The sequence below is a fragment of the Cebidichthys violaceus genome, unplaced genomic scaffold (genome assembly GCF_023349555.1).
Source record: "Cebidichthys violaceus isolate CVI_PGR_0920_01 unplaced genomic scaffold, fCebVio1.0.p SCAF_10, whole genome shotgun sequence".
NCBI classification, from domain to species: Eukaryota; Metazoa; Chordata; class Actinopteri; order Perciformes; family Stichaeidae; genus Cebidichthys; species Cebidichthys violaceus.
The window spans coordinates 9,381,972-9,408,866 of NW_027176263.1; the positions used below are offsets into that span (position 1 = coordinate 9,381,972).

At 40.4% G+C, this 26,895-nt stretch overlaps 2 protein-coding genes across 6 annotated transcripts in view; both read left to right on the forward strand.

Annotated features, from left to right (window-relative positions):
- Window positions 1-21,328, forward strand: part of pde10a (phosphodiesterase 10A) — a 52,002-nt gene extending 30,674 nt beyond the window's left edge. For 2 of the 5 annotated variants that reach the window (XM_068724776.1, XM_068724794.1), the window contains exons 3-22: window positions 6,003-6,031; window positions 7,164-7,287; window positions 7,979-8,028; window positions 8,157-8,297; window positions 8,576-8,731; window positions 9,741-9,791; window positions 10,313-10,371; window positions 10,673-10,724; window positions 11,367-11,509; window positions 12,053-12,145; window positions 12,428-12,614; window positions 13,552-13,694; window positions 14,318-14,401; window positions 14,495-14,645; window positions 14,772-14,927; window positions 15,726-15,898; window positions 16,015-16,126; window positions 16,303-16,383; window positions 17,002-17,090; window positions 18,638-21,328. In XM_068724776.1, the coding sequence (XP_068580877.1) occupies window positions 6,003-6,031; window positions 7,164-7,287; window positions 7,979-8,028; window positions 8,157-8,297; window positions 8,576-8,731; window positions 9,741-9,791; window positions 10,313-10,371; window positions 10,673-10,724; window positions 11,367-11,509; window positions 12,053-12,145; window positions 12,428-12,614; window positions 13,552-13,694; window positions 14,318-14,401; window positions 14,495-14,645; window positions 14,772-14,927; window positions 15,726-15,898; window positions 16,015-16,126; window positions 16,303-16,383; window positions 17,002-17,090; window positions 18,638-18,737 (2,174 nt within the window). In that variant the 3' untranslated portion in view covers window positions 18,738-21,328. The remainder of the gene's footprint in view (window positions 1-6,002; window positions 6,032-7,163; window positions 7,288-7,978; window positions 8,029-8,156; window positions 8,298-8,575; window positions 8,732-9,740; window positions 9,792-10,312; window positions 10,372-10,672; window positions 10,725-11,366; window positions 11,510-12,052; window positions 12,146-12,427; window positions 12,615-13,551; window positions 13,695-14,317; window positions 14,402-14,494; window positions 14,646-14,771; window positions 14,928-15,725; window positions 15,899-16,014; window positions 16,127-16,302; window positions 16,384-17,001; window positions 17,091-18,637) is intronic. The other 3 variants (XM_068724784.1, XM_068724803.1, XM_068724812.1) reach the window with 2 other exon arrangements.
- A 1,195-nt stretch (window positions 21,329-22,523) lies between these two features.
- LOC137878411 (uncharacterized protein C6orf118-like) lies at window positions 22,524-26,716 on the forward strand. Its single transcript, XM_068718713.1, has 11 exons — window positions 22,524-22,551; window positions 22,698-22,763; window positions 23,177-23,781; window positions 23,960-24,082; window positions 24,782-24,841; window positions 25,241-25,365; window positions 25,457-25,518; window positions 25,777-25,961; window positions 26,149-26,202; window positions 26,297-26,358; window positions 26,451-26,716. The coding sequence occupies exons 1-11, from the start codon at window positions 22,524-22,526 to the stop codon at window positions 26,497-26,499; spliced, it is 1,419 nt and encodes a 472-aa protein (XP_068574814.1). The 3' UTR covers window positions 26,500-26,716.
- Window positions 26,717-26,895: the final 179 nt, after the last annotated feature.

The following is a 26,895-nucleotide window of genomic DNA, read 5'->3' on the forward strand; positions in this document are numbered from 1 at the left end:
CTAAATCACAATTTTCTTGTGATGTTTTCTTGTCTTTTTGTCTTATTGTTTATTACTTTATTGCATGAAGATTAGGCTTTCAAGGCAGAAGTTGGTGTGTCATTACATGTTACAGAGCAGATTGCTCTTATAGCAGTCAGTTACTAAACACAATTTCCCAGAATCCCCACTGATGTCATTTGACCATCACACCTCTCTTGACCAATGTCTCACTGGCAATGTTTACTTCACACCACATGCTGTCATGGGGTAATTAATAAATCCCAAACCGTCTGCTGATCCCATCGAGAGGCCCCTCGCTACTGACTTGTGCGTTATGCAATGCACACACACACGCACACGTTGTGTCCATCGTCTGTGTCTGTTAGTCAGACTGTGCAAGGCTTAATCAACGTTTTAGTTCAGCACCGATCTGAATAAACTCTGAATATCATACGCTGAATACCCCTGACATGACGGACCCCCTTATCTTATTGGTAATGGAGAGCAATGTTGGAAGAAGTGTATGTGTGTGTGTGTGTGTGTGTGTGTGTGTGTGTGTGTGTGTGTGTGTGTGTGTGTGTGTGTGTGTGTGTGTGTGTGTGTGTGTGTGTGTGTGTGTGTGTGTGTGTGTGTGTGTGTGTGTGTGTGTGTGTGTGTGCGCGCGCGCGCGCGTGTGCGTGTCTCTGGCCTTTCAGGCCCGGGCACCCGAGGGTAAGAGCTACGCCGAGCTGTTAAGCAGCTGATGCTGTTTCTCAGATGTGTTTGGACGGCAGTCGCAAGCAGACAAAGATGTGCTTGTGTAGCAGAACCTCACACCCCGCCACTGTGATAAGAGCTGTCTCACCTGCAGGGTTTTACATCAGGAGGGAGGAAGGGGCCTTCTGCACAGCCCTCAGTGGAAGCTGTTTAAAATCCTGGGGGGGGGGAGAAAGTCCCCATGAGAGAAAGTCTCATTAAGATATCTGTTTTAAAGAGAGACCTGTGTACAGATTAACATAAAAAGTACAAAATAATTGGAGGACTATAGGTTGGCTGCTGCTTTTGGCAGCTGCACGTCCGCCATGGGGCAGGGTGATGCAGACGGCTACTAGGTCGACACATGTTGGCAGCTGATTCTCTGCTGGCTGACTGCCCTGTGGGCAGCTGTGTATCTGCGGCAGATCAATAAAGCACCCATCAAGTATTGTGCACATTAGACCCAAGCTGACTGAGGGATTTTTTTACCGCTATAAGGCCTCAGCCCAAGCTGCTGATATGTTCTGGGTGCTTCTCCAAATCATTTCTCACGATATGTCTCATCAAACAGTGTATCAGAGACCTTTGCGCTTATGTGAACTGAGGGATAAACTTTCAGAGTTAAATGTGCTAAATTTGATATTCAGAGCATTAATACGGCAGAAAACAATAATTCTCTATGTAAAGATGTAATGGAGTAATGTCTACCTGAGCAGAGAATGAAGTTGCTTAAATTATTAAGTATTTATCAAGGCGACAGTAGTAGTTTTTTTTTCTTACAACCATATCACGCACCACTGTGTTGTAGCAGATAATACTCCACACCTATGGAAGCAGTAAATACCCAAAATCAACTGTGAGCAACAAGTGGATGTTTTCATATAATCGTTCATTAAATTATCAGCAGACCATAACACAAGTTTAATTTTAATAAACATTATAGATCTACAGTCTGTGCATGCTGTGCTTTGTTTAGATTAGGACATTTTATTTGGATGTACAAAGGGATTTACAATGGAAACAATGTGTCAGACTGATTTTGCATTGATTGAAAGCAATTTGCTAAGAGGTGATGGAGTATAAATACTTTCAAAAGAAAATTCTTTATGACAGTAAGAATCTAAATAGTTTTGTCCTGGATTATCCTGGATACATAAACCGTGTATGCTTGACTCCTTGTTGCAGACTCTGATAATTTTATTGGTTGAACCCTCTCAGTATTCTTCAACAACTGACGGAGTTGCTGTGTTTGTTCGTTTTGTTGTCTGCAGCACAAATATCCCTCATTATATCACACACACCATAAAATCAATATGCGCAATGTATGAGAACAACCAAAGTACTACAAGTGAATATAACTTCATAGAACAAACTTGATATTAACACAAAAACACAAATAGTGTGCAATAAAACATTAACATTATGAATTGTGATTATCTACAGTAACCAGCCCCTATCACTCTGTTAGAAATATGTTAAAGTGGTTATTCCAAAAATGGTATGTATGATTGTAGGCAATAAACAGAATCAGGACGTACAGTACAGTATGTGTTGCCCTTAAAGGAGCCTTACCCACTAAGCATTGCTTTACAAGGCAGATTAGCACATATTTACAACTGATACATGTCAACTTAAACACCTGACTAACATGTAGACTTTTACGGATCAGGAACAGTTTCAATGGAGTGATAAAGTTACAAGTAGAGGTCTGCTCAGCCTCTGCTGCTTTCAGGACAGTAGTGTTTAGTGTTCACTGCTTACTGAGCTGGCAGTATATTTTCTAAGAACATGTCGGCCCTGTCCTCCTGTGTTTACTAAAAGCAACAGTAGGTTCCTGAAAATATGGGATGACATTCGAACAGGCTGCTGACCACATCGTATGGTGATAAAACACACAGACATGCACACACACACACACACACACACACACACACACACACACACACACACACACACCTGCCCCAGGGGCAGCTGTATCATTAGGGTGAATCCCCCGACGCGCATCTGATGAAACTAAGATGTTATTGTTGCAATGGACAGACAAATTGTCAGTTTTATATATTTGGAGTTTATTTTATGTTATATGTGCTGGCCGTACAGAAAGGTACAGTCCACACGCATTTTCTCAACCATTTTTCTTCAGCAAGAAACAAGAGTACAGCCCAAACATACAATGCAGTTTATTCAAGCTATTTTCTGGTTTCTAGGAAAACCAGGAGAGCCATGCTGGACCTGCACCTGCTGAATGTGTGTACGGCCCTGCATGCTTACTTTTAAGAAACTGCTGGAACTGGTCCAACTAGGCAACTGGTTCAGCGCAACAGTTTTAAAGTGCTTTTGTATTTCTGTGATTTCCAGGCACAGAACGATTCTGCATCTTACCTGACAGGGTGAACAGCCTGCAAGTGCAAACGCTTCCTGTTACTTTTTGGCTCCTTCGACCTTTTTAATGTGTGTACATGGTGCTCAGTGCTCACACTATGGTTCCACTGGGGCTGCTACACATGAGATGCCTACAGAAGTGGTTTGCCAGACTGTAACTGTACCCGTAACACCTCAAATCCGTCCTCCGGGAGAGACCTTCAAATATGAGGGCAACCCACACAACCTGAAATACCTATGGGAATGGAAAGGCTCTGATGTAGGACTGGGTGATATGATTGAAATATTGCTAATAATATATGTCTGATATATGAGTTTTTGGAAATGAATGCAAAATCACTTATTAAACGAATAGAAAAACTATGTTTAGTGCAATGGATTATGTTCCACGCTTATGTATTAATTTCTTTATTTGCACAACAGAATTCTATTTTTAAGATATTATTATGTAATCATATCATCAGCATACTAATTTACTGATATGATGTACCGTATCAGTGTTGCTGAAGTCATTGGCACTGCAACACCTTACAGTAATGTTAAGTGGCAATGATGTGTTGGTGAGAAGAAGCAACAACCTTATCATGGCAGCCTACATCAACAGGCTTTTCAACATACAAGAGTCAACGTCATGTCGCCCCAACAAAGACTGCACCTCTGTTCTTTTATAGTAACAGCATGTTATGTATTTGCCATTTCTGCAGGTGCATCACCCGTCGACCAGGGTGTTTGTGTTTAAGTCAGCTTGCATTCGGTATTGGAGGGTCTGAGAGCTGAGAGTTCGGGTCACGGAGGGGGTAAAAATGGTTGAATGCCACTCATAGCTTTCAGTTACTGAGGAATTTGTACATGTTGCTATCAAACACACCATAGACACAAAGGTGCTGAACATACCGAATACTATAAATCAAATAATCTCGTAAAAAGGAGGGAGAGGTAAATTTCCTGGTAGGTCTTTTCATCTTTATATCCAAATCATTATCAACATATATACATCATACGTACTAACTATGCCATGTACACATCATATACCACATTACATCATACTGTGTACAAATCAAATCTCTGCATCAAAGGTAAACAGTTAAAGTGAGCAAATTGCGGCAACTGTAATTATCAGTTTTTCATATACACTGTACATGGCTCCTGTTACATTCAGTTCATGTATTCAAATTAGGGTAAAGCACGATTAGGTTGTTTTCTCAAATTCTTTTAGGAACATTCTCACTCAATGACTTCTGCTCTCTGGTATATAAAACATGTAGACTTCTACATCTAACAGGTCTCTAACAGACCTACTGCATTTGTAAAAATTTGTCCTTCAAAGGGGTTCATGTCGAAATATTCTTGGCCTCATCAAGTCATTAAAAAAAGAAAGGTTCTGTCTGTTCTTCTTTTTTTCAAAGGGGTTTGAAGTCTTTTCAAGTGCAGCTCTCTATCCTCTGATTGACGTCACGGCCGGCCGGGGGTTCACTCTAAAATAGCTCTCATGGCTAAGTTAGGAAACTCATAGCATAGTGGAGGAATGTTTAAAACAACAAACAATGTAGCTGGCTGTAATTTCTTCCTTCACATCTTTGCTGGTTTGTTTCAACAGAGGGCCAGCTCAACTCAGCACTTCAGTAGATGTTTCTAAAAGATTGCTCGGCTTTTTGCATGGTTTGATCACATGGAGCGTTACCAAAGAGATCAGAGCAGTTACTGTTCTCGTGTGCTGTTGACCCCATGTGTAATGAAGAACCGCTTGTAGCTGTGTGAATGGTTTTATTTTCATCCCAAGTAGCACTCCCAGACTATAAATCCAGAAACTGTTGGGATTGGCTGAGGCTTTCATTATTATCACATACTTCAGTGTCCAAAGACAATAGTCATATGTCTACTGTCTCTCCAACAGCCTGAAATCACACCAGGAATTTGCACTCGAGGCCACAAAATGTTACACTTTTCAAGTTAGATTAATAGCTCTCTTAATTCTGTTTTAAAAGGAACATAATTTAAGCAAACGTCTCCCTGCATCAATGGCACATAAACTATTCATCCATAATTTATACATAATGTATATTAATGCTTTATATACTGCTGTCTTCTATGTATTTGCTCATTTACCATTCACCTGACTACTGTTGTGAGGACAACCGATGGTTTTGCTTATTTGCTCTTTTTGCTGGTGTGCCTTTGTGCAGTGTCCAGCCAACTGTTAAACAGCCGGGTCAGATTTCTGTCTTGCTTTTCTGCTTTTTAACGCAGAAAATGTTGCTTGTGCATGCATGCCCTTTTTCAGCTATGACTGCCTTTACATTTGCATAGTTACACAGACTTGGCGTTTACCATTTCATGACGTATTTTGCTCAATGGCACGTTGGAAGAGGCTGTGAGAATGGAGAGAGTTTTCACAGACAGTCGCAGCAACTCACTTCCTTTTCTAATTTCTCCACCAGCTTATTAACACAAACAACACTTAATAATAATAATAATAATAATAATACATTTTATTTATAGAGCGCTTTTCAGAATACTCAAAGACACTTTACATTAAAATCATCATATATAAAAGCTATACACTATAAACATAAAACACACAATATTGGTCACACATTAAAAGCAGTTCTGAAAAGGTGGGTTTTGATTTGGGATTTGAACGTAATCAAACACTTAAATCAAATCCTATCCACTAACCAATGTTAGTTAAAGCAAAACTACGGCATGTGTTTTGCCAAACAGCCTCTGCGGCCACAAGTGATAATTAATTGTAAATGAACATAGGAACATAGTGTAACAAAAGGTAGAAGTGACTGAGTATATTAAAAACTGCAAGGATGTATTTCATTGATTTTAAATTAATGTTCTATTTACAGAATGTTGTTTCAAGCTGTAGTTTAACATTGTGATTTTTCTCTTTACAGATGACACATCAGCTAAAGAAGTCAGCAGGGTAGGTTTTAGTTTCATTTTAAGTGTACATATTGATATGACAAGGCGCATGAAGCTTCTCCTCATAGCTTCATACACTGTAGATATTATACTACTTTATTTGCTCCCTCATTCCTAAAGCTAAGCGAAGTGACTTATTGAGTTTGTATTCAAGAATAGAAACTATGGCTGAACAGACTGCTGTCCTTCACTTACACCAAAAATATCCTGGTGCAGATTACCTATGCTCTTTGACAACAGTTTTGTTTGTCCATGTGCTTACTTTCTATAGAACAGTGACGCTGTCTCATATGAAAAATAATGCCGTAGTTTGCAAATTCATACCTATGAATTCTTGGGTAGGATGCAGCACAGTAGTGATGCTTGTGATATTAACATTAGAGTTAGAGGCCAGGCTCTGTGAGCTTTCAGGTCGGCATCAAATGCGTAGATGATTCACAAGAATAATAGGAAACCGCATTAATCTTTGCTGCATTACACACGCGTCATGTGTGAGACAGTGGCAGGAAGTGCATGTTCACACCTTTGTCATCTTGACATCATCATACCCCTAGGAGGCTTGGTGTCAGTGCCCATAGCAGGGCCCTGGAGCTGGGTAAAAGCAACTTTGCACACGGGGGGGGGGGGCACTCAACCCTTCAGTGCGTCATCCATACGTCTGTACAAACAGGATGTGGGAGGATAGAAGGCGTCCCGTGGGGGAGGCTTTCTAGTACGCCACTCTCCCTGCCGTCCTGCCCTCACCCTCTCTGCAGGCGCAGAAATAGACGGCTCTCTGGCCCCGTACAAGGCAGGAGGTCTGCCTCTTACGTAACCACACTTTTAAGCTGGGGCTGAGCAGCAGAGCTTGCCAGGGCTTTAATCAGAGCTGTGGGGCACCGGTGGCCTCCTCTCGGGGACTGCGGGGGGATCCCTGGGCTAGAATGCAGCGGTGAAGGGGAGTGTAAGGGTGGGATGGTGGATAATGTTGTGATGAATGGCTCTGTCTTTGTGAATGGCAAGAAGATCTTTCATTCAAAAAATTGCAGGCTGTTGTCACGTGTTTCTGTCGTACATCTTGCTGAATTTTGAAATTTAATCTCAGTGTTTTTGCAAAGCTGTGGAGTTGCAATTTCTGTGTGTCTTGTGTCCAGCAGTACCAGGACACAAATGTGCAGGGTGTGGTGTATGAACTCAACAGCTACATGGAGCAGCGCCTGGACACTGGAGGAGACAACAAACTCCTGCTCTATGAGTTGTGCAGCATCATCAAAACAGGTAGAAGTAGACATGATCCAGTTCATTGATCCTCACAGCTTCAGTTCACGTCACAATGGGGAACCTCACCCCTATTCTGCCCCAATGAAAATGATAAATATATAAAATGAGCAGCAAATATTATTCGTAAATGAATAGTCCCAGTTCTTCTTACCATTCAGCTTGGCAAACCAAAATCAAAATAGGGACATTTACACGTCTTTATAAATGATCAATAGATTGTTTAATAGTTTCTTAACATTTTATTTCAAAGTCACAAAATCTAATATGTTGCATTTTCTAAATACGTTAGAGTGTAAAGGATTAATTTCACCCAAACCACCCGACTCATTAACTTCTTGATCATCGGCGTGTTCACTGATGCTCCTCCAGTCTCCCTGTTGTCACAGTGTTTGATAACATGACCTATATATCAGTGTGAAATGGGACTAGAGGGGAGGACTGGGAATGAGATGAACTGGATGGCAGTCAAAGCCCTCGGTCAGAGTGCCCTTGTCGTTATGTGGGACATTGCTAATAGATTGTTATTAGATTGTACCAGGGCTGTTATGTCCCTTTTACGCTTTTACTCTCAGGTATACCTTCCATGTATTGTTGGACACATCTATATTAGGGAACTTAACACACTAACAGCTAATGTCAGTTATTAATGGACTGTCTAACCTGACCTGTGTGTCTCTTTTTACAACAGCAACAAAAGCTGATGGATTTGCACTTTACTTCTTGGGAGAATGCAACAATGTAAGTGCAGAGGACATTTGGTGAATACATTTTATACACTAATGCAGTTGTGGTCATGTAATTTACATTTTTTTTTTTTTTTTGCCATTTCTGTTTCCCTCTCTGTTCTCGTCCATGCTTCTCATTAGAGTTTATGTTTGTTCAATCCAACGGGGGCCAAGGATGGCCCTCCAAGCCTCATCCCCTCTGGCCCCATCGCATTTGGGACAACCGTTGCCGCTCATGTTGCCAAGACTCACAAAACACTGCTAGTAGAGGACATCATGGGGGTGAGGCTGTTTTCCTGCAACCAGCACAGATTTACTCATCATAGGAATCTAACATTTCACTTCATAGCTGTGATGTTATGTTATGTGTTCCCTTTAATGATCCTTTCTCATCACCACCTGGTTCGATGCACTCAGCACCTTCAAGCTAAAAAAACCTCAATGTAACTATATTTTGTATCTTCAACTACATCAGCTGATGTACCAGCTACACTGACCCCCTTTGCTAAACTTCTTTGCACTTCAGGTGATAATGACCTTCCCCGGTCTGTGTGTTGCAGGACGAGCGCTTCCCCGACGGCACAGGGCAGGACTCAGGGATCCATGTTCACTCTGTCCTGTGCCTCCCCATCATCACTGCCATCGGGGACCTCATTGCCATCCTGGAGCTGCATCGGCAGTGGGGCAAGGAGCCCTTCAACCTCAGCCACCAGGAGGTCAGTCTGACCCAGACAAAACACACCAAGAGTGGGAGGCTGGAGCAAGGCTCACAGAACTACAGTTAGCCTGGTATTCACCTTAAACACACGTAAAACACTGAATAATTCTGTATTTTGTCTCCAAGCACTTTCTATTAGTTGCTAATGAAATACATTCAGTAAAATGGCAATGAGCTCACTGAGCAAGAAAATCATTAAAAATACCGGTTGCTCAAGCAAGTATAGTCACAGTGAATACGCTTAAAATTCAGAACTTTACATAAAAAAACATCTACCAATGTTTTTGTAAATTAATCACATACTAGGGACTTGAGAATTATTTTTGACATTTTATTTCATTTTATTCAAACCTGCATCAGTAGATTTTTTTTTTGCACAATAATAACAACACTGACATATCATCCCCTTTTAAGGTGATATGGCTCACGTGCTGCTTACACATCCAGCAGACACAGAGCAACATAAGTATTGATTTAAAGTAGTGTCCAATAACTCAATATTCACTCTGCTTTTAGCTCTGATTTGGTCTCTACACTAACGAATGAGAGGAATGTCTGGCTCTTTAGATAATAAATGTTCTACTGTGTTCACCAGCTACTTTTTTTAACTTTCAGGGTACAGTGTGTTTATGAGCTGTTTAAACAGCTGCTGGAAAAGAGTTGATAAAAGCAAAAAGACCGTAAAACCAAAACAATGAACTGAAAGACGTTAAAGTTCTGTAGAGTTGAGAGGAATGTAATAACTTTCTGTGCAACCCTGTTGCGTTACACATAATTATTTCACCCCTTTTCATATAAAAACATCTATTAGTGCAGTTTAAATTTGAATCTGTAAAGAAATGGAAATGTAGCAGTGTTACAGGTGTCTTGTGTCCCCAGAGTGGCTCTGGATCTGTAGACTAACTGGCTCTTCTATGAGTATGAGACTGCCTGATGTGCAGAACAGATAATTGTGTTGTTTTTAATTATGTTTGATTTTTTTTTTAAATCTTCTCTTTCTCTTTCAGGTTGCAACAGCTAATTTAGCGTGGGCGTCAGTTGCCATTCATCAAGTACAGGTGAGCAAACTGTACTGTAACATTTCACCAAGGACTTTTCTGAGAGCAAGGAGAAACCTACTCTTCCCATTTATTATGATCTCGGATGACTTTGTTTGTTCTGGTTCTGCGCTGGTGTTTTTAATGGGGAAATCCACTGTGTACAGGAACTGGGTTGTCACTGAGCCCAGTCCAATCAACTAAGTCATAGATTCAACAAACAACTCCCCGAGGACGTCATTACGCCTTAGTGCTGTTTTTATACGAACATATAGCTTAACACCTCAGAGAAGCAGCGTCCCACTGCAGCAGCGGCCACAGTGGGCCTCTGAGCCTCAGTGAGCGGTACAGAACACTGCGCTTCTGGGTTAGCTGCTTGCTGCAAAACACGCTTTGTTGTTGCTGAAACTCTTGACGGAGGCCAACTGTGTAGACCTCAAGTTGGTTTGTTGACGGTACACGCAGGATGCTGTTTCTGCTCTGTGAGAAATGTGTTCTACGTCCGGGTGCCGGGTCATGACCCATTTTTCTTTTGTTTCTAGGTGTGCAGGGGCCTCGCCAAACAGACTGAGCTCAATGACTTCCTACTAGATGTGTCAAAGTAAGAGCTGCTGTTGGGACAGTTTACCTAACACTAAATTAATACTGATGAAAACATATCTAAAGTGTTTTTACACAATGTTCTTATTTCAGTCTAAGTTTGACAAAATAATATGGGCTCTAAAGTGAGTTAGTGTCTTTACAGTTAGAATCAGGTCAAACATTAAATAAAAAGTTTTGCTCACCCAATAGAAATAAATTACTGCATTTTAGGCAACTTAGCTTTCATGTCTTGAATGTGAACGTCATCAGAGCTTCCCATTTGTCAACATCTCAATGCGCCATTTCTTCTTTTCGCACAGAACATACTTTGATAACATTGTGGCAATAGATTCTCTACTTGAACATATTATGGTGAGTGTGATTTCTGCAAGTATGTGTTCATTCACATTGTCTTCAAGGCTACACATCCTGGGAGTGTGTGTTACTTTATGTGTGTTAAAAAGAGTAGTAATGCTGCTGTTATACAGATACACACAGGCTGTCTTGATACCGGAGGGGCACTGCTAATATTTCCTATTGTTGGCATTCAAAATATATGATAATAATAATACTTCTCATAATGATAATAATTTGTTATCAATATAATAGATTCATATACATACTAAATACATGTTTAGACTTGGCTTTTAGCTTGCAATATTTTAAAACAAATGTGATCTGGTTGAGTGTAAAACATGATTTGCCTGTTTTTCTACTAAAACCCACCTCTCTGTTTGTATGTATTTGTTACCTTGTGGCTGTGGTGTCATCTGAGGTCATTCAAGTCATCTGGGTCAAACACTGAAATGAATTAGAATGACCTGTAGTTAGTTATACTCTGCGTCTCTACATTTAACTGTTCCATCCAAAAGAGAAAAGCTTTAAACTGCAGTGATGTGATCGGATTCATGATGATTGCAGTTAAATGTGCTAGATGTAATCTTCCATGGTTTTTCAGTTCTTTCAAACCCTCAGTGTTGCTAATAACGTTTTGTCCCTGGTGTTGTTTTGCAGATATATGCAAAAAACCTGGTGAATGCGGACAGGTGCGCACTCTTCCAGGTAGATCATAACAACAAAGAACTGTACTCTGACCTGTTCGATATTGGGGAAGAGAAAGAAGGCAAACCTGTCTTTAGGAAAACCAAAGAAATTAGGTGTGTAAAATGTACCCTTTTCTCCTTCAGTGTGTTAAACAGTATGCTCATTTGATTTTGAAAGTGTCCTAGTTCTGTTTTCATCTATATGTATTTATATATAATTATATATTTGTTTTATACAGATTTCCATTAAAAAGTTTATTTTGAATTAGTAGAACAGTTGAAACTAATTTTCAAATGTTTTTTTGTCTCCACACATCCAAAAGTGTGTTTCCTGCCCCTAGAAGACATTGTCCACCATAGTGTACAGTTAACAGGGTTCATCTTGTGACAAAGAAAGCTCAGACAGAAATGATTCCACCAATAGAAAAGCAGGGGAAATCTTTAACTAGAATATTGTACCATTACAATGGAACATCATCAATTGTACCCTCTAAAAAAATAGTTCATCTGTGCTCTAAATTGCATTTTTAAAGTCAGGTTTTCACATGGATTATCATATTATTGATTGTCACCCATGCACTCAGAACCGACAGACTGAGAAGCCTTGACGGGCATTCACAAAGCTAACTCTTCCTCTTCTCTCCTCTTTCTCTGTAGGTTTTCTATTGACAAGGGAATAGCTGGCCAAGTGGCTCAGACAGGGGAAGTCTTAAATATCCCAGATGCCTATGCAGACCCCCGGTTCAACCGGTAAAAGCCATCTTTTCCATTAACTATGATGAGTTGTCTATCTAATTAGCTGAAGTTGAAGATGTGCTATGATTTGTCCCAGACAATTCTTTCGTCAGTTGACTTTGCTTATTCTCCTGTATTTAGAATAAAACGCTGTAGTCATATTTCTACTCATCACAGAGGCCAGAGTTAAGACCTGAACATGCTGCCCTTCTACTGTACATTTCACATTATAAACTCACTTAAAGAAAATCTATGATGAATTGACACTAACATATTTTTTTATGTCTTACTTAACAGAGAGGTGGACCTCAAAACCGGCTACACCACGCGGAACATCCTGTGCATGCCCATCGTGAGCAGGGGGACCGTTATAGGTGTGGTGCAGATGGTGAACAAGCTAAGCGGAAGTGCCTTCACCAAAACAGATGAGAACAACTTTAAGATGTTTGCTGTCTTTTGTGCTCTGGCCTTACACTGTGCAAATGTGAGTAAAGTGAATACGTCTTAAAATGCTCAAACAACTACCTGATTTTCTCCAACAGCAAAAACATAATCTAGTAATTTCATATCTGTCTGCACAAGCCTGCTCTTTATTGCATTGTAGATTATATAATACTTCTTCACCATGAATACTCCATTGTTATTTTCAGAAAGCTGCACCTTTGACGTAGTGGCCTCATCACTGCCCTAAATTCATTCTGTAGCTGGAAGGCGTGTTTCAGCTGTTACTAGGCTGTGGGTTTCCCTATTTGACAGAGAAGAAATTTAATTTATTTTCCAAGGTTGACAAAGATAGTGCCAAAAGCTTCTATTTAAAGTGTGCATTGCCCCAAAATATATTTGGGAGTATTTTCTCCAGGCGATGATTATTCCTTACAAGGAACACACAGACGTTTCACAAATCACCTCTCAAAGACTGCGTTCTCCTCTCTGTGGGGCCTGACTCACCATCTCGTGCGACAAACTTACGCAGGAACAGCGTCACAAAGTTGGTTTTAAAATTGATGAGGCGTGTTAATATTTCAAGACAAGCAGTCTGCATCCGTCCACTGACAGGATTTATGTTTTGGTGTAATTAATGCCCCCACGTCTCCAGGAAACTTGCTCGGGCTGGCTCCTGATCTTTGCTGATTTATGGTGGAAGGTGTGAGGCTTGGCGCCTGTACCTGTCTTATTCCTGTCTGTCTGGTAGGGGACAAGGATACAAACCAGATGTGGAGACTCTTTTTGAGACAGATAAAATATGATACAGGACTGTTGCGAATAACTTAACTTGCTCCGACCCTTTTGGAAATTCCAACAGTGATACTTAAAGAATTCAACAAAGATATGAGATATCTTCTCTGGGTGTTTGTAGCGCTGGAGTATTCAGTTTCTCTCTCGACATTTTAAAGACTTATTCCTGTTCTGTGTTTCTGCAGATGTACCACAGGATCCGGCACTCTGAATGCATTTACAGAGTGACGATGGAAAAGCTGTCTTATCACAGCATCTGCACATCAGAAGAATGGAAGACCCTTACCCAGCTCAATCTCCCTGCACCCATTTATAAAGAGATCGAAATGTGAGTGCCCTTTCACGTTCAGGTTTTGGTCATTATCTCTGCTGTGTCCCTGCTGTGAGTGTGGTTGAGCCACGTGTCTGTAAAGTGACGATGACAGAGTCCAGAAGCTCTGCATAAACAGTTCAGGAAGGCAAGGCAAGTTTATTTATACAGCACATGTCAGCAACAAGGCAATTCAAAGGGCTTTACATGAAACATCAAAAGACAAAGTGCCAGAGAAGCACATTATAGACATTTAATTACAATTAAAAAATAATAAGAGCCAAGAGATTAGAAAATAATAAGACAGGTATAAAATAAAACATAGACAATTACAGTGCCGTGTAAGAGATAAATTAATAAAATTCAGCAGCAAACAAGAAAGTATTCAGCCTTGATTTAAAAGAAGTGAGAGTTGCAACTGACCTGAAGTCTTCTGGGAGTTTGTTGCAGATATATGGTGCATAAAAACACTGCATGGCCACGTTTTTCCAAATCCTGCTGAGACATAAGTCAGGAAGGGGAAGGTCATCTGGAGGACAACTTGACAGTTTAACACACCTCAGAAGTCCCCTTATATGTCCTACTGTGTGCTGTACATGCTAATTTAAGTCTCTCCTTTCACTTCGTCGTCCCTCCTCCAGGTTCCACTTTGACATTAGTCCCTTTGAGGAGATCTGGCCTGCTGTGTTTATCTACATGGTTCATAACTCCTGCGGAAAGACCAGGTGAGGTTTCACTGACCGAGACGATGTCAGTGTCAGCTTTTCGTCTAAGTGCCGGTTGATTAATTGCTAATCATCCGTTCTTTCCATGTGTAGCTTTGAGCTGGAGAAGCTGTGTCGGTTCACCATGTCTGTACGAAAGAACTACCGGCGTGTTCCCTACCACAACTGGAAGCACGCAGTGACGGTGGCACACTGTATGTTCGCCATCCTACAGAAAACCTCTGGGATGTTCACAGAGCTAGAGGTTTGCTCCTCATTGGGTCTGGGTTTTACTGCTCCAAGATAGAAATACATACAAGCAAGATCAGAAACTGTGGTCCTTTTGTGATTTTAAGGTTTGTCTTTCTTGTCTTTCCACTCTGGTCTACAGAAGAAGGGTCTGTTGATCGCCTGCCTGTGCCATGATCTGGACCATCGGGGGTACAGCAACTCATACCTGCAGAAGTTTGATCACCCGCTGGCTGCTTTGTACTCCAGTTCCACCATGGAGCAACACCACTTCTCTCAGACTGTCTCCATCCTACAGGTAGAGCCCTATTATGAAGAACTTACTTAAGTAATCAGCATTTTTTCATTGATTTATCATCTTTTAAATTCTCATGTTTATTATGAAATGATGTGCTTTGCATAACGTTTTTGACCTTGTCATTATAAGCATATCAGCATGTCTAAAGACTTGCAGATGGTGGGGAAAGACATGGGAATACCACATGCGAAAGAATTGCAAATATAACAAAACAAAATACAACGTACAGTAGCAAAGGGAGGGTGTCAAAAGTGATGCCATATGTGGACGAATGTCATTAGCAAAGCAGAAAGCAGGTCATCATTTGAAGCCCACTAATAAAGACAGATGGCCACTTAAAACATAGTAAAACTTTGCAAAAACACATGAATTAAAAAACTCATATTTACATTAGAACTGAATTTTAAAGACTTAAACCACATGATCAAAATCAACGTGTATTTAATTAGTTTTTCGTATTTAATTTACTCAATTGCAGTTTGTTTGATCAGATCAGTCAGAACATTTTTACATTGTTCTAACACCTAAATTAACATATCATTTCCTTGAAAACAAATGCTTACACACACATTGAGAACTACAGACACAAAGAATGATCAAATATTTCTCTCTCTCTATATATATAGATATATATATATCTATATATATAGTTCTGACTGCCCTCTTTACGTCCAGGATCTGCGTCAACCCAAGATGGCCTGAGATGGACGTGAGATTACAACCTGTTGTGGTCTAGCTGAGCTGAACGCCTCATAAGTGGAGCTTTTGCTTTTTTATTGATCTCTTTGTTTCTCATAGCTGGAAGGGCACAATATTTTCTCCAACCTGAATTCCAGCGAGTACGAGCAGGTGCTAGAGATCATCCGGAAGGCCATCATTGCCACTGACCTCGCCCTGTACTTCAACAACCACCAGCAGCTGTCGGAGCTGCTGACCTCGAGTGCGCTGGACTTGAGCAACCACACACACAGGTGAGGTCAACCCAAGATCACACCAGGTCTCGTAGCTTCAAACGCAGACCTGTCGCACATCAACGGCTCATTGAGTTTCTCCTCATGGCTATAACAAGGCTTTGCTCCCCCCCCAGGGACCGTGTCATTGGTCTGATGATGACAGCATGTGACCTGTGTTCTGTTACCAAGCAATGGCAAATCACACGACTCACAGCCAACGACATCTATGCTGAGTTCTGGTCTGAGGTACTGCTGGAGTTTAACCATTTTAGTGTCATTTTGTCAGTCGGACCTGTATGGTTACTTGAAAATGCTGTCCTACAATTTGTAAAGTGCAAAATAGTGTTGTCTATTGGTCAGAAGATTTTCCATGGTATGCAAAAATAAAAGGGAATTTATCTCTTTATGTTGTTCCTCCACAGGGAGATGAGATGAAGAAGATTGGGTTGCAGCCGATCCCTATGATGGACAGAGATAAGAAGGACGAGGTTCCCCAAGGCCAAGTAAGACCAGAACTTTTACTCACGTGTCTCTAATGGGGCTCACTCTCTACTTTACACTCACACTCAGAAAGTTTCACACAAGTAGGAGTACTAGTAGTTGACTTAAAAATAATACAATAACTAGTATCATCACTATATATACAGATAACAATATCACAACTTTAAGCATTGATTTATTTTTTTGCCACTCTTAAAGAAATGCTATGAGTATATGACATATACTCATAGCATTTCTATATGTAGTATAATAAACTTTGCATATTGTAACCAAATACTGTTCACTACTATAGTAATTACAGTTATAATAAACAATAATAGCCTGATAATATAGAAAGGTCATCAGAGTATAACAATATCATAATTATTTTTGTATTAAGCATAATGACCTTAAAATTATGTTTCAAATGGTAATACAGGTAAGACAGCAAAAAACTTTAAAAGATACTTAATGTCAAGCCCCTACACACCTAGTCCACCCTCACAACAATTAATATACAGTATTGAGTGACACTCAAACTACATACACAGGCCTCAAATAATACTAACTGCTAAGTATTAAACTGAATTTTACTTGTTTGATTTTTTTGTTTGTGTTTTTTTATTTGTCTTTTTCTTAAGGTGGGATTCTACAATGCTGTTGCAATTCCATGTTACACGACGCTATCAAAGCTTTTCCCTCCATCCAGTCCTCTTCTAAATGCCTGCAAGTAAGTATTCAAAGCTACAGTTTGAAAGTATGAGGGAAAGTCTCGTTCTTCGCCGTGTGCTTTGACAGAAAGCCATGCAAGAATGTGAGGTGACAGAGAATGTATCTAGAGAATGTATCAAGCAATACAAGATGATTTAACTATCTAATTGTAGGTCTTTTCATTTCTATTTTTTGTGAAACGTAAAACAATCAAAACTATACAATACTTCACACAATATTGTCATGGTGATTTCACATATGATATGGCCAATAAATGCGCTGACAACAGCCTGAAGAGCAAAAAGTGACGTGTGTGCTGGCCTCGTCTGACCAGCAGCAGTTAGCCGGACAAATAGAGGTGATAAGAAGTATGTGTGTAGGCACACATTCCAGAGTTCCACGGAAAATACAAACAAGACACACAGTACTGCACTGATATTGGATCAAACAAACCTGTGCTCGAACTTTCTGAAAAACATATTCAGATACATACATCTCTATATAGAATGCAGTGTACTAACAGTGTTAATGTGTATGTGTCGGTTTTCACAATCAATAAGAGTGTAAGAATTATATTTAGATGTGTAGTTTCTGCTTGTTGTACTGTACAGGATCATATGGCACATGTGCCTGCCCTCCTGGTGTAACCCGCTGGTCTTTTAAAACGTTGTGACCTTGATCCACGGGGAATGCAAACAAAGTGAGCAGTGTAATATTTAAGCCCCGGCTGTACGTCAGCAGCGGGCCTTGGGTGGGCAGCGAGCCTAGACCCCGCGGAGCCCGGCTGCTTGTTGTGGGATCTGCCACAGAAGTGTAAACTGCATCAGCCTGGCTAAGTGAATGCAGCAAAGGGCAGCACTTTCTGCACTTGTGTGTCAGGCTTAATTATAGCACAAAGGGGAGAGGTTACCTTCATGACAACAAGGCCTGATGGGGCCGCTACTGCAGATGACTAATGAATTACACTGGCTGCGGTGACATGTGTTTGACCATTGTTAATTGTGTTTAATACAGTTTGGTGTGGTTTGATGCAGATTTTGTATTGTTGTTGCAATGTGTTGACATTTAATTTGGATCTCTTCAAGACCATAATTGACATTGTGATTATGTTGATATTCTGATATTTCCGTTTTGATATCATTGCTAAAGTTGCATAATTTCAGCTCTGTTGTCCATGCCATTTTTAACATCAGATGCACACCCTTGTGGCAGCAAAGTGCTATACTTTTGTGAGCTAACTAGCTAGTTACCCATCAGGAGCTGCAGGAGTGCATTTCATTGTGTGAATAAGTAACAAATATACATGTAGTAATAATAGCTTTTTCAAATCAAAATGTCATCATGAGGTAATTTGAAAGAAAAATAACATTTCATTCACAGTGTGTTTTGTTTGAAATCATTTTGTCCTTTTATTGATAAAGTTTGCATGTCTTTGATTGACGCTGACGTGGTTCTTGGCCATGTCTTTGCACTAAGAAATGAAATGTCTCTGTTAGTAGCACAGCCCTGATTGTAAACCGACGACATCCTGAGTCTGAATCTGATGGAGGCGTTTTGTGTTTGCAGGGAGAACCTGGGCCAGTGGGAGAAGATATCGCGGGGGGAGGTGCAGGACATAGTGCCCAACCGGCCTTGTGATCCGGGCCCTGTCAAGGTTGACAACTGACTACCAAAGGGGTTGCTGGCCCACCAAAGGAATACAACTAGAATCCTGCCACGGACCTGGTACTTTGTAGGGGGAAGAACCCACATCCTGTGTTAGCAGGAGACGGATCAGCTAAAGGCGACTTGACTTTGAAAACACACAGTTACCTCATTGGGTGACGGAGGTGTCAACACTGACGGTTTCACCGATCCCAGAGACTGACAGACAGCCGGTGGGGAGGGTCTTCAACCCATCGCTCTACATCCACTCAGCTTGGGAATTCATTTGTTAGAATGGACATGTGCCGTTTTGGTTGTTTAATTTTTGGCAGTTTTAGGTTATGTTATGATTCTTTTTTATATGAGCTGATTCTATAACGGTCTTGTATTTGCAGAGGCCTTACTCTGAACCTTTCACAGGCTAGAAATATGTGAAATCTTGTTGTTGGTTCAGGCTTTTTTGAAATGGTACTGTTTGCCTTCTGTGGTAGGTTTATCGTACGCACACTACTTCACCAAGGTATTTCCAGAGACAGAAGGAATGTGTAGAGCAAATGTATGGTTTAATGCCACCTTACTGAGAAGGTGGATGCCGGAATGTTTTTTTATTACTTTTTGAGCAAAAATCCTTTGCAGTACTTGAATAAAAACATACAGCCTATTCTGCGTGGAGATATCCCCCACAGCATATTCTTCAAAACCTGAATGAACTGTGGCGAGAGGATTTAGATAATGTCGACACTTGTGAACACAGTCACAAGAGAGTCACAATGTTTCTCCCTGAAGTGGACCCCACAGCACTGCCCACGGCCCCTCCTTTTCATTTAGGAACCTGCTGCATAGTGCATTCACTTTCTTCTGATTAACAGAACCTGAGGCCAGGTCAGCAGAAATATTGCGTGCAGGAAGGAAGGAAGAAGATGCATGAATAGCATCAGTTATAGCATAGTTGCGTGCAGGCTTATAGCAGCATAGTAAGCCTATTGAATTTTCATTGTCGTCACATTTTTCACACCACTATCACATCATTAATTATTTCACACAACAATCTGGTTTCTCCTCATTAATCAGTAATCATTTCTACAACCATGAATAAAACACAAGTAAAATGAGGATACTGCACAAGTTGGTTAAGAGTCCCAGCAGATTCTAAAGATTTCTTTGTTTGCAGTGACACAACAAACTTTTTACGTGTTGACTACTTTATGTAATGACTAGATAGCACCCTGATTCATTACACAAGGTTAAGGTGTTTGAGTTATTGAGGTGTAAATTAAAAAAATGGTGAGGGGTGGGATAAATCGCAGACTATACAGTGACAGTGAGTTTGACAAAGGTGTCCTTGCAGGTTCAAAGCCGTAGTGTGAAACATTTATGACACTTTTTTGCTGATGATGCCGGGCACAGCAGCTCACCAGAAGTCTCAACAGTGGTCAGCTTCATATTTTCCCATCATGTCAAACCTGTTAAGCTAAAGTGCATCATATGTCTATCTCTGGGATTGCAACTCAAGAATGTTTGGTTGACTTTCTGCAAGTGTGTAACAGAAGTCCCCCTCATTTCCATGGCCTGTCGAAGGAAATAAATCATCCTCCTTTACGTTTACTCTCCAACGCCATGCAAGGGGGTACATTTGGACTCTTTCAAATGAGTTTCCGAGATCTTCCAAAAGACAATTTTTTTCGTCTGAAACTGTCATTCCAGTGGACATTGTCCCTCCAAGACTGAAATTACCGCTCAAATTATTTGTTTTACAACTGGTACTGTGGCTCCCAAATGGTGTGAATGAGCATTTTGATGAATGTTTTGTTGATCGCAGATCCTCAGCGGTGGCATGTGGGTCAGTGTGCCATCAGTTTTCATGATGTGCTCTGTCTTACTTTTCAGAACTACTTCCAGTAAGCTTCAACCAAGAGCAACAATTAGCATGCACCTCAACTAAACTTTATATATCATTTTGCAGAATACGGTAATAGGTGTATATTGTGTGCAATCTAGGAATTAGTTTGTACAGACTGAGATGTATGCTCTGATGGCGCAAAACTGAATGGCAGTTGTGCACTTTCAGACTGTGTGTGTGTGTGTGTGTGTGTGTGTGTGTGTGTGTGTGTGTGTGTGTGTGTGTGTGTGTGTGTGTGTGTGTGTGTGTGTGTGTGTGTGTGTGTGTGTGTGTGTGTGTGTGTGAGGGAGAGAGAGAGCGCGAGCGAGAGCGAGAGAGAGCTTCTTCTCTTTCCCTGCTCCAACCCCACCTGAGAACATGGATAAGTCCATAACACTGCACTGTCCCTTCTACTTTTCAGCACCCGTTATATTTCATTGTCTGCACTATGTTTAGCTTATGGTCTTTATCATTATTATTATTATTATTATTGATGATTATTATTATTGCTATTATTACTATTGTTATTTTCTTAATTAGAGTTACATTTAAATTAACTTATATTTTTTATACAAAGAAAAGTAATGTTGGCCTTTTTGTTTTGTACAAATTAAACATTAAAATAAACAAAACGGTCCAGACATGTTACTGTTACCCAGAATAATTGCGGAATGTCTCAACTGTAAACGTAAGAGCAGTAGCCCAAATGACTTTTATTAAATACCTGGAAAATACATGTCGGTCGCAAATCATTCTTCATTTCCTGTTTGAATTACCTACTGGTTTGCATTTATTTTACTGCTAATGCAGAATATTTTATTGATGGAGCTGCAGAGATGGTGTTGGGTGACAATGCCTCACTCCTGATTGGTCAGCAACTTATTGCACTTAATCAGGTCCATTTATTTAACTATCCAAGAGATAAGTCAGGGTCAAATATTTGTACATTTTTGTTGTGAATGCAGTTGATGAAAATCACCACCCATTTTAAAACAAACTTTGTTAAGAAATTTGTAACATGACCTCGGCCCCATTTTTAGCCTGCTAATATATGGTCATACATTTCACCCTTCTAACCTATCTCAAATCAGAGTTTCTGGTAGGTCTACCATTTTATTGAGCCCTAGAGCAGCAATAGCTACAGTATGTCCATCTGTCCCATTCATGTGAACTTTGGCACAATGGTTTTATGATGGTGAAAAGCATCACAGTGTCAGCACCAATTATTGTAAGTTGATCTTCCTCAGTTGTTATCTCTCAGACCAACAATGAGGGTTTCAGTTTCTCAAGATGGCTGCCCACCACTACTTATCCACCACTGTATAAAACAGCTGCAAACAGACACTGAGGTTGGAAGGCATCCGTTGGCTTTCTCTCCAAATCTAAACTTATCTGAAAGAAGTAAAAAGCCTAACACTGCTCTTCAAGGTATTTTATAGGGTAGCAAAATAAAGTGGAATGGGGTTACAGAAAGAATGGGCTCACAAGAGTTTGGGTTTGAGATACAGGGAAGCCCTTGCTTGCCTTTTTTCATGGCCTGCAAATATTCCAATCCACCTTTGCTTTGCTATGATTCTTTACACATGGTCTGCTGCTATCAATCACTCATATCTTCTTTGCTCTGATGGGTACATGTATTTTTCTTTTTAAAGTTTGTTTCTTTGTTTTCTTTTTATTGAGAGTTTGCAACAAAAAACAGAGAAAGGAAAACATGGAAACTAGATGACTAACTTGAAAACTCTGGATTTCAAAATTGACTTCCGTGATTGGTTGAATTCTTTCAAATAACTAAACAACAAAATTGTATTTTCACAATCATTTCATATATGACTTATCAAGCAAATTCTTGTATTTTTTATTCTTATCAACCTAATGCTTCTTTTCTGTAAACATGAACTTAAACTTGCCGCGCACAATGTATCACATGACATGTACAAGTTTGATTATGGTCTGCACCGTAAACTACACTTCAACTTCATTTTTTTCATTTTTTTGCCTCACGGTGTTCTAAAGCACCTAAAAATTCACAAGTACGATTATTATCAAGACATTGAATGCAACGCAGACATTACGCGCTTCGGTGTCCTTGGTGACTGAGCAAAGAACAGACTGTTGAAGCCGAGAAGCACCTTTGTTGTGACTCCGCACAGAGCTACAGTGAGCTGACAGGTGAGGTTATTGTTTTAGGGTTTCCGTATGCCTGCAGACATTTTAGTTTTGATAGGTGACTCAGGATTGTGGAAAACCAATTTGATTTAGAATTTACAAAAGTATCAATGCTGGTTAGATAGCTTAATTGATTAGCTCTACCTCAATTTGTTTTCACAATTTTGTGTTTTTAGGACTGAGAATACTTTTTTTTAGCAACACAACATTGCCGAGTTCATTGTTAGTCACCTATTTCATGCAATTTAGGCCTAATTGTGAAGCACCTCGGATAAAAGTGCTAACTAAGCAAATGCATTTGTGTTAAATGTATTTAATGGCATCACCATACTTCTGCTGCTTAATATTGGGATGTTTATTGTCACCTTGTGTGCCTTTCAACAAACTTTACAATACTGTGTTTTGTCACTTCACAGCCTTCACAGTGTGCTGTAGGAGCGACATCCACAGACTGCTGCTGGCTGCTGAAGCTGGTCAGAAGTCTGACATCCTGACCTACTTCTCGGGTCATCTTGGGCCCCGCAGCATGAACCAGAGTCAGCCTCACAGGGAGACAAAGCAGTCTTTCTGGAGGATGTCTCAGGGCCTAGAAGAAACCCCAAACCCTCTGACACGCCAGACGACACGGACAAAGCGGCTGACCTATGTAAAGAAGAAAGAGATGAAAGCGTGCCCCTTTGAGATCTCCACTGACACTGCTTTAGCAGAGTCTGATGTCTCTGGGTCAAGACGAGGCCAAGCTACTGATTGCTCATCACATGCAGACAAAACCGAAGATACATGTCTACCAAAGATGGCTTACTGTTCCTCAAACTCTCTGCTGCTCCAGCCGAGAGGTTTGTCCCAGAAAAAGTCTAACTCTTCATCTGATCTGGTGGGGAAACAGTGTTCTGACCACAAAGACCTGAGTGATAAAGGCCAGTTAAAGACAAAACTACTTTTTGGCAGGCAAGTCATAGCCAAGCAGGACCTCTGGGCTGGAATAAATGTTGCTGAAATGCATGAGAGGAAACTACAAAAGGTGAGAATGGTCACACAGACCAAGACATCCCACAACTAATTTTGTAATTGCACCGTTAGGCAATTTCCAGGCCAATTTTACATGAGATGACAGTTTGAAATGTCCTCTCAAACTCTTGCAGAAGGTGCACTCACGTCTTAACTTGGTGAAGTTTTGTGTGTGTTCCTGTCATTCCCAGGAGCTGAGGAGGTTGTCAGCGCAAAGCTGGCCCGGCAGAGACCGCCTTGCGGTGTTCAGTGACGTCTTTGATGATGTATGTGAGGGCTCGCCAGTATTTGGACGCATCCTGAGGGAAATTAAGGTTTTTCCATTTCCTCTGTACCCACTAGCACATTTTTAGCATGTGCCGTCAGATGCATTTCAGTTCTATTAGAGCCAAGGGAGATCGAGTCCCTGGTGTAGCAAGCGGAAGTGGAGCAACCACTGGAACCTGGTCATGATGCGTCTGGAAGCAGGTCACCAGTGGGCAACGGTTGCATTACTGCTCATTCATTAAAAAAAAACATCTCAGGGTCATGCAAGTTTCTTTTTTTGCACACAATGGCTTTGCTCACACTGTCAGTAGAACGGCTTTGCATGCTTATAATTTAGCATTGCGCTATTACTGTGTGTGCATTTTGCTCATAAACTGAAATTAAAGTGGTCATTGCTTGACAGTCATTCGTTGTAATGAGTAGATATTGAGGTTGCCATGCAGCTAAAACCTATATTAACAGAGAATTTAACAGTAGCTAAAATGTTACAGTAACTCGGAAAATGTGTAATATTTTATTAACACACAGCTGGATATCTTTCACATATGATCTGTACTTGGCAGTTTGTTCATGATAGATGTCTACATTTTCCACCATCAGCTGTAATGCAATGAAGCGTGTGTTGTGACAAATCCATGAGCAGTAAATTGAAGTATATTATTGTTTCCAAAATTTCAGTAAAGTTTTGATTTCTTCTACAAAGACACATCATTTAAAAATAAATAATGTTTTCTTTTTTCTTCCAGACAGATTATGATTTGTATGTCAACCACTTGATGGCTTCCCAACCATTACTACACGACATGGTAAAGCACACTGCTCATAATCTATTCAAATAAATACAGAAGACATATGAGAAGAAGAAGGCCTGAGAAACTGACTTTCTGGCCTAATTTCCTGTCAAAAACATTGACTCCCGTCTGTGTCAGCTGATTGACAACAAGCATAACATACAGTAATGGCTTTATGTTTACAGTGATGTATTATAAATTGCCTTTCACACTGTGTTAGAATGTTTCCCTCCTCTAAAAGAGGAAACATTAGTGCAAAGTTTAAGTATTTTTTGAATATGTGTATGAGGTCATGACAGATTTTGTAATGTCTTGGAGCCTTGAATCTTTTTTCAAAAGCCACAGAACAAGAATTTCTCTCAAGCATGTTTTGAGTTTTTTTGGAATGCAAGTGTTTTTGTTATTCTGTTACAGTCGCTGGAGACCTCACTCAAAGATCTTGGCAATGACAAAGTAAGGCAAATGGAGTTGGAGGATGCTGCAAAAGAGGTTTTCAGGCTGGAGCAGGAGGCCAAGAGAGCTCTAGAGGAGAATAAACAGTACTGCAAGGATCTGTCTACCAAAATCAAAGTAGATATGATTATATACTGTCTCATTATTTTAAGCATGTTTGTTCCTGTTTGACCTCAGAGTCCGAAATGAATCACGGAATGTTCCAACTATCATGGGCCCAGAGGACAGTGACATGACGAGTAAGTCTCAAGACTACCCTGGTAGCATTTGCTGTATATTACCCTGCAGGCCACAGCACATGCTAACTTTTAAATGTCGTGTGTCTCTGATGTGGACAGACTGAACAAATAATTGCTTTGTCATGCCAACAGGCATAAAGAGAGTTTTTTTGTTTAAGTGAGTCAGCTGTGACTTTATAATGCCTGCAGGGGTGTGTATGTACAGATACAGATACATCATACAGTGCAGTCACGCTAGCCTCTTCTGTGCTTGGACAGATACACCTCTGTCAGGGCTGCATGACAGAGGAACTGCCATCGGCCACACCAGCAGTGTCCAATCCAAGAGGCTTCAGGTGTCGAACACGTGGCGGGAGAACCAGCAGCTGGAGGAGGAGCTTAAGGAGAAGCCGGTGTCCTCTGTTACAATCGCGGCCACGGGACGATGCATCAAAGACCTAAAGGTGCTGGGAGATTAAATGTCTGTTTGTACCACTATAATATTCCCTGTTCCTCACAAATTCATGAACAGCACAACTTGACTGCGCTTTCAGAAATAAGCTTAAAGCAGGACTTGTACAGTAATTGGTGTGCGCTAAAAATGCATATGGTTGCATGCTATTTTTAGCTTTTTATTCTGTTTGCTTCCAGACAGAGATAATGAGACTGATAGCCTCAAATGACCGTCTGAAGACCACCAACAAGGCAAGGGAGTTTGACCTTTGACAATCTTTTTTTAAGTAAAAAAATATTTTAAATGCATGTCCTGCTATGTAATACTTTGTATTTTTCCCTAAAGGATTTGGAAAACAACATCAACATGGTGCTGAACAGAGAGAAAGCAAGCAAGGCCATGAGACGGTACTTGTTATGTTGCACAAACTGGGACACTTGACTCAGAGACGTGTGACTCTCTTTTTATCTGCTGCTGTTTTCTTGTGTTTTACCACTAGGACGTTGTGGGACGAAATATATTGCGATCTTCAAACAGAGAGTGGATAGCTTCACCAGCAAGTGAACCAGATGATCATTTCTTGAGATTGACGTTCCAAAGTGCAATAAAATGAAGGATTACGTATTCCATAGAGTCACATCTGTCACCAGCAAGCAACTTAACTCTATTACAATATCTTGTCGTAGCCCTTTAGTTCAGTAAAAATTGTCTTTGTCCAGAAATAACACCCCAGATCATAGCTAAAAACTACCACCAGCATCAAGCAAGCATAACTACTGCAAAAACAGTAAAATGTACGTAGGATTCCGAAGTACTCATTATGCAGAATGGCCCCTTTTAAAGTTGTAATCTATGATATATTTATGTTAGTTGTAATCTATGATATATTTATGTTATTGTTACTTATGCAACATTTTAGAAATATTTTGATGTCGTAGGTGAAG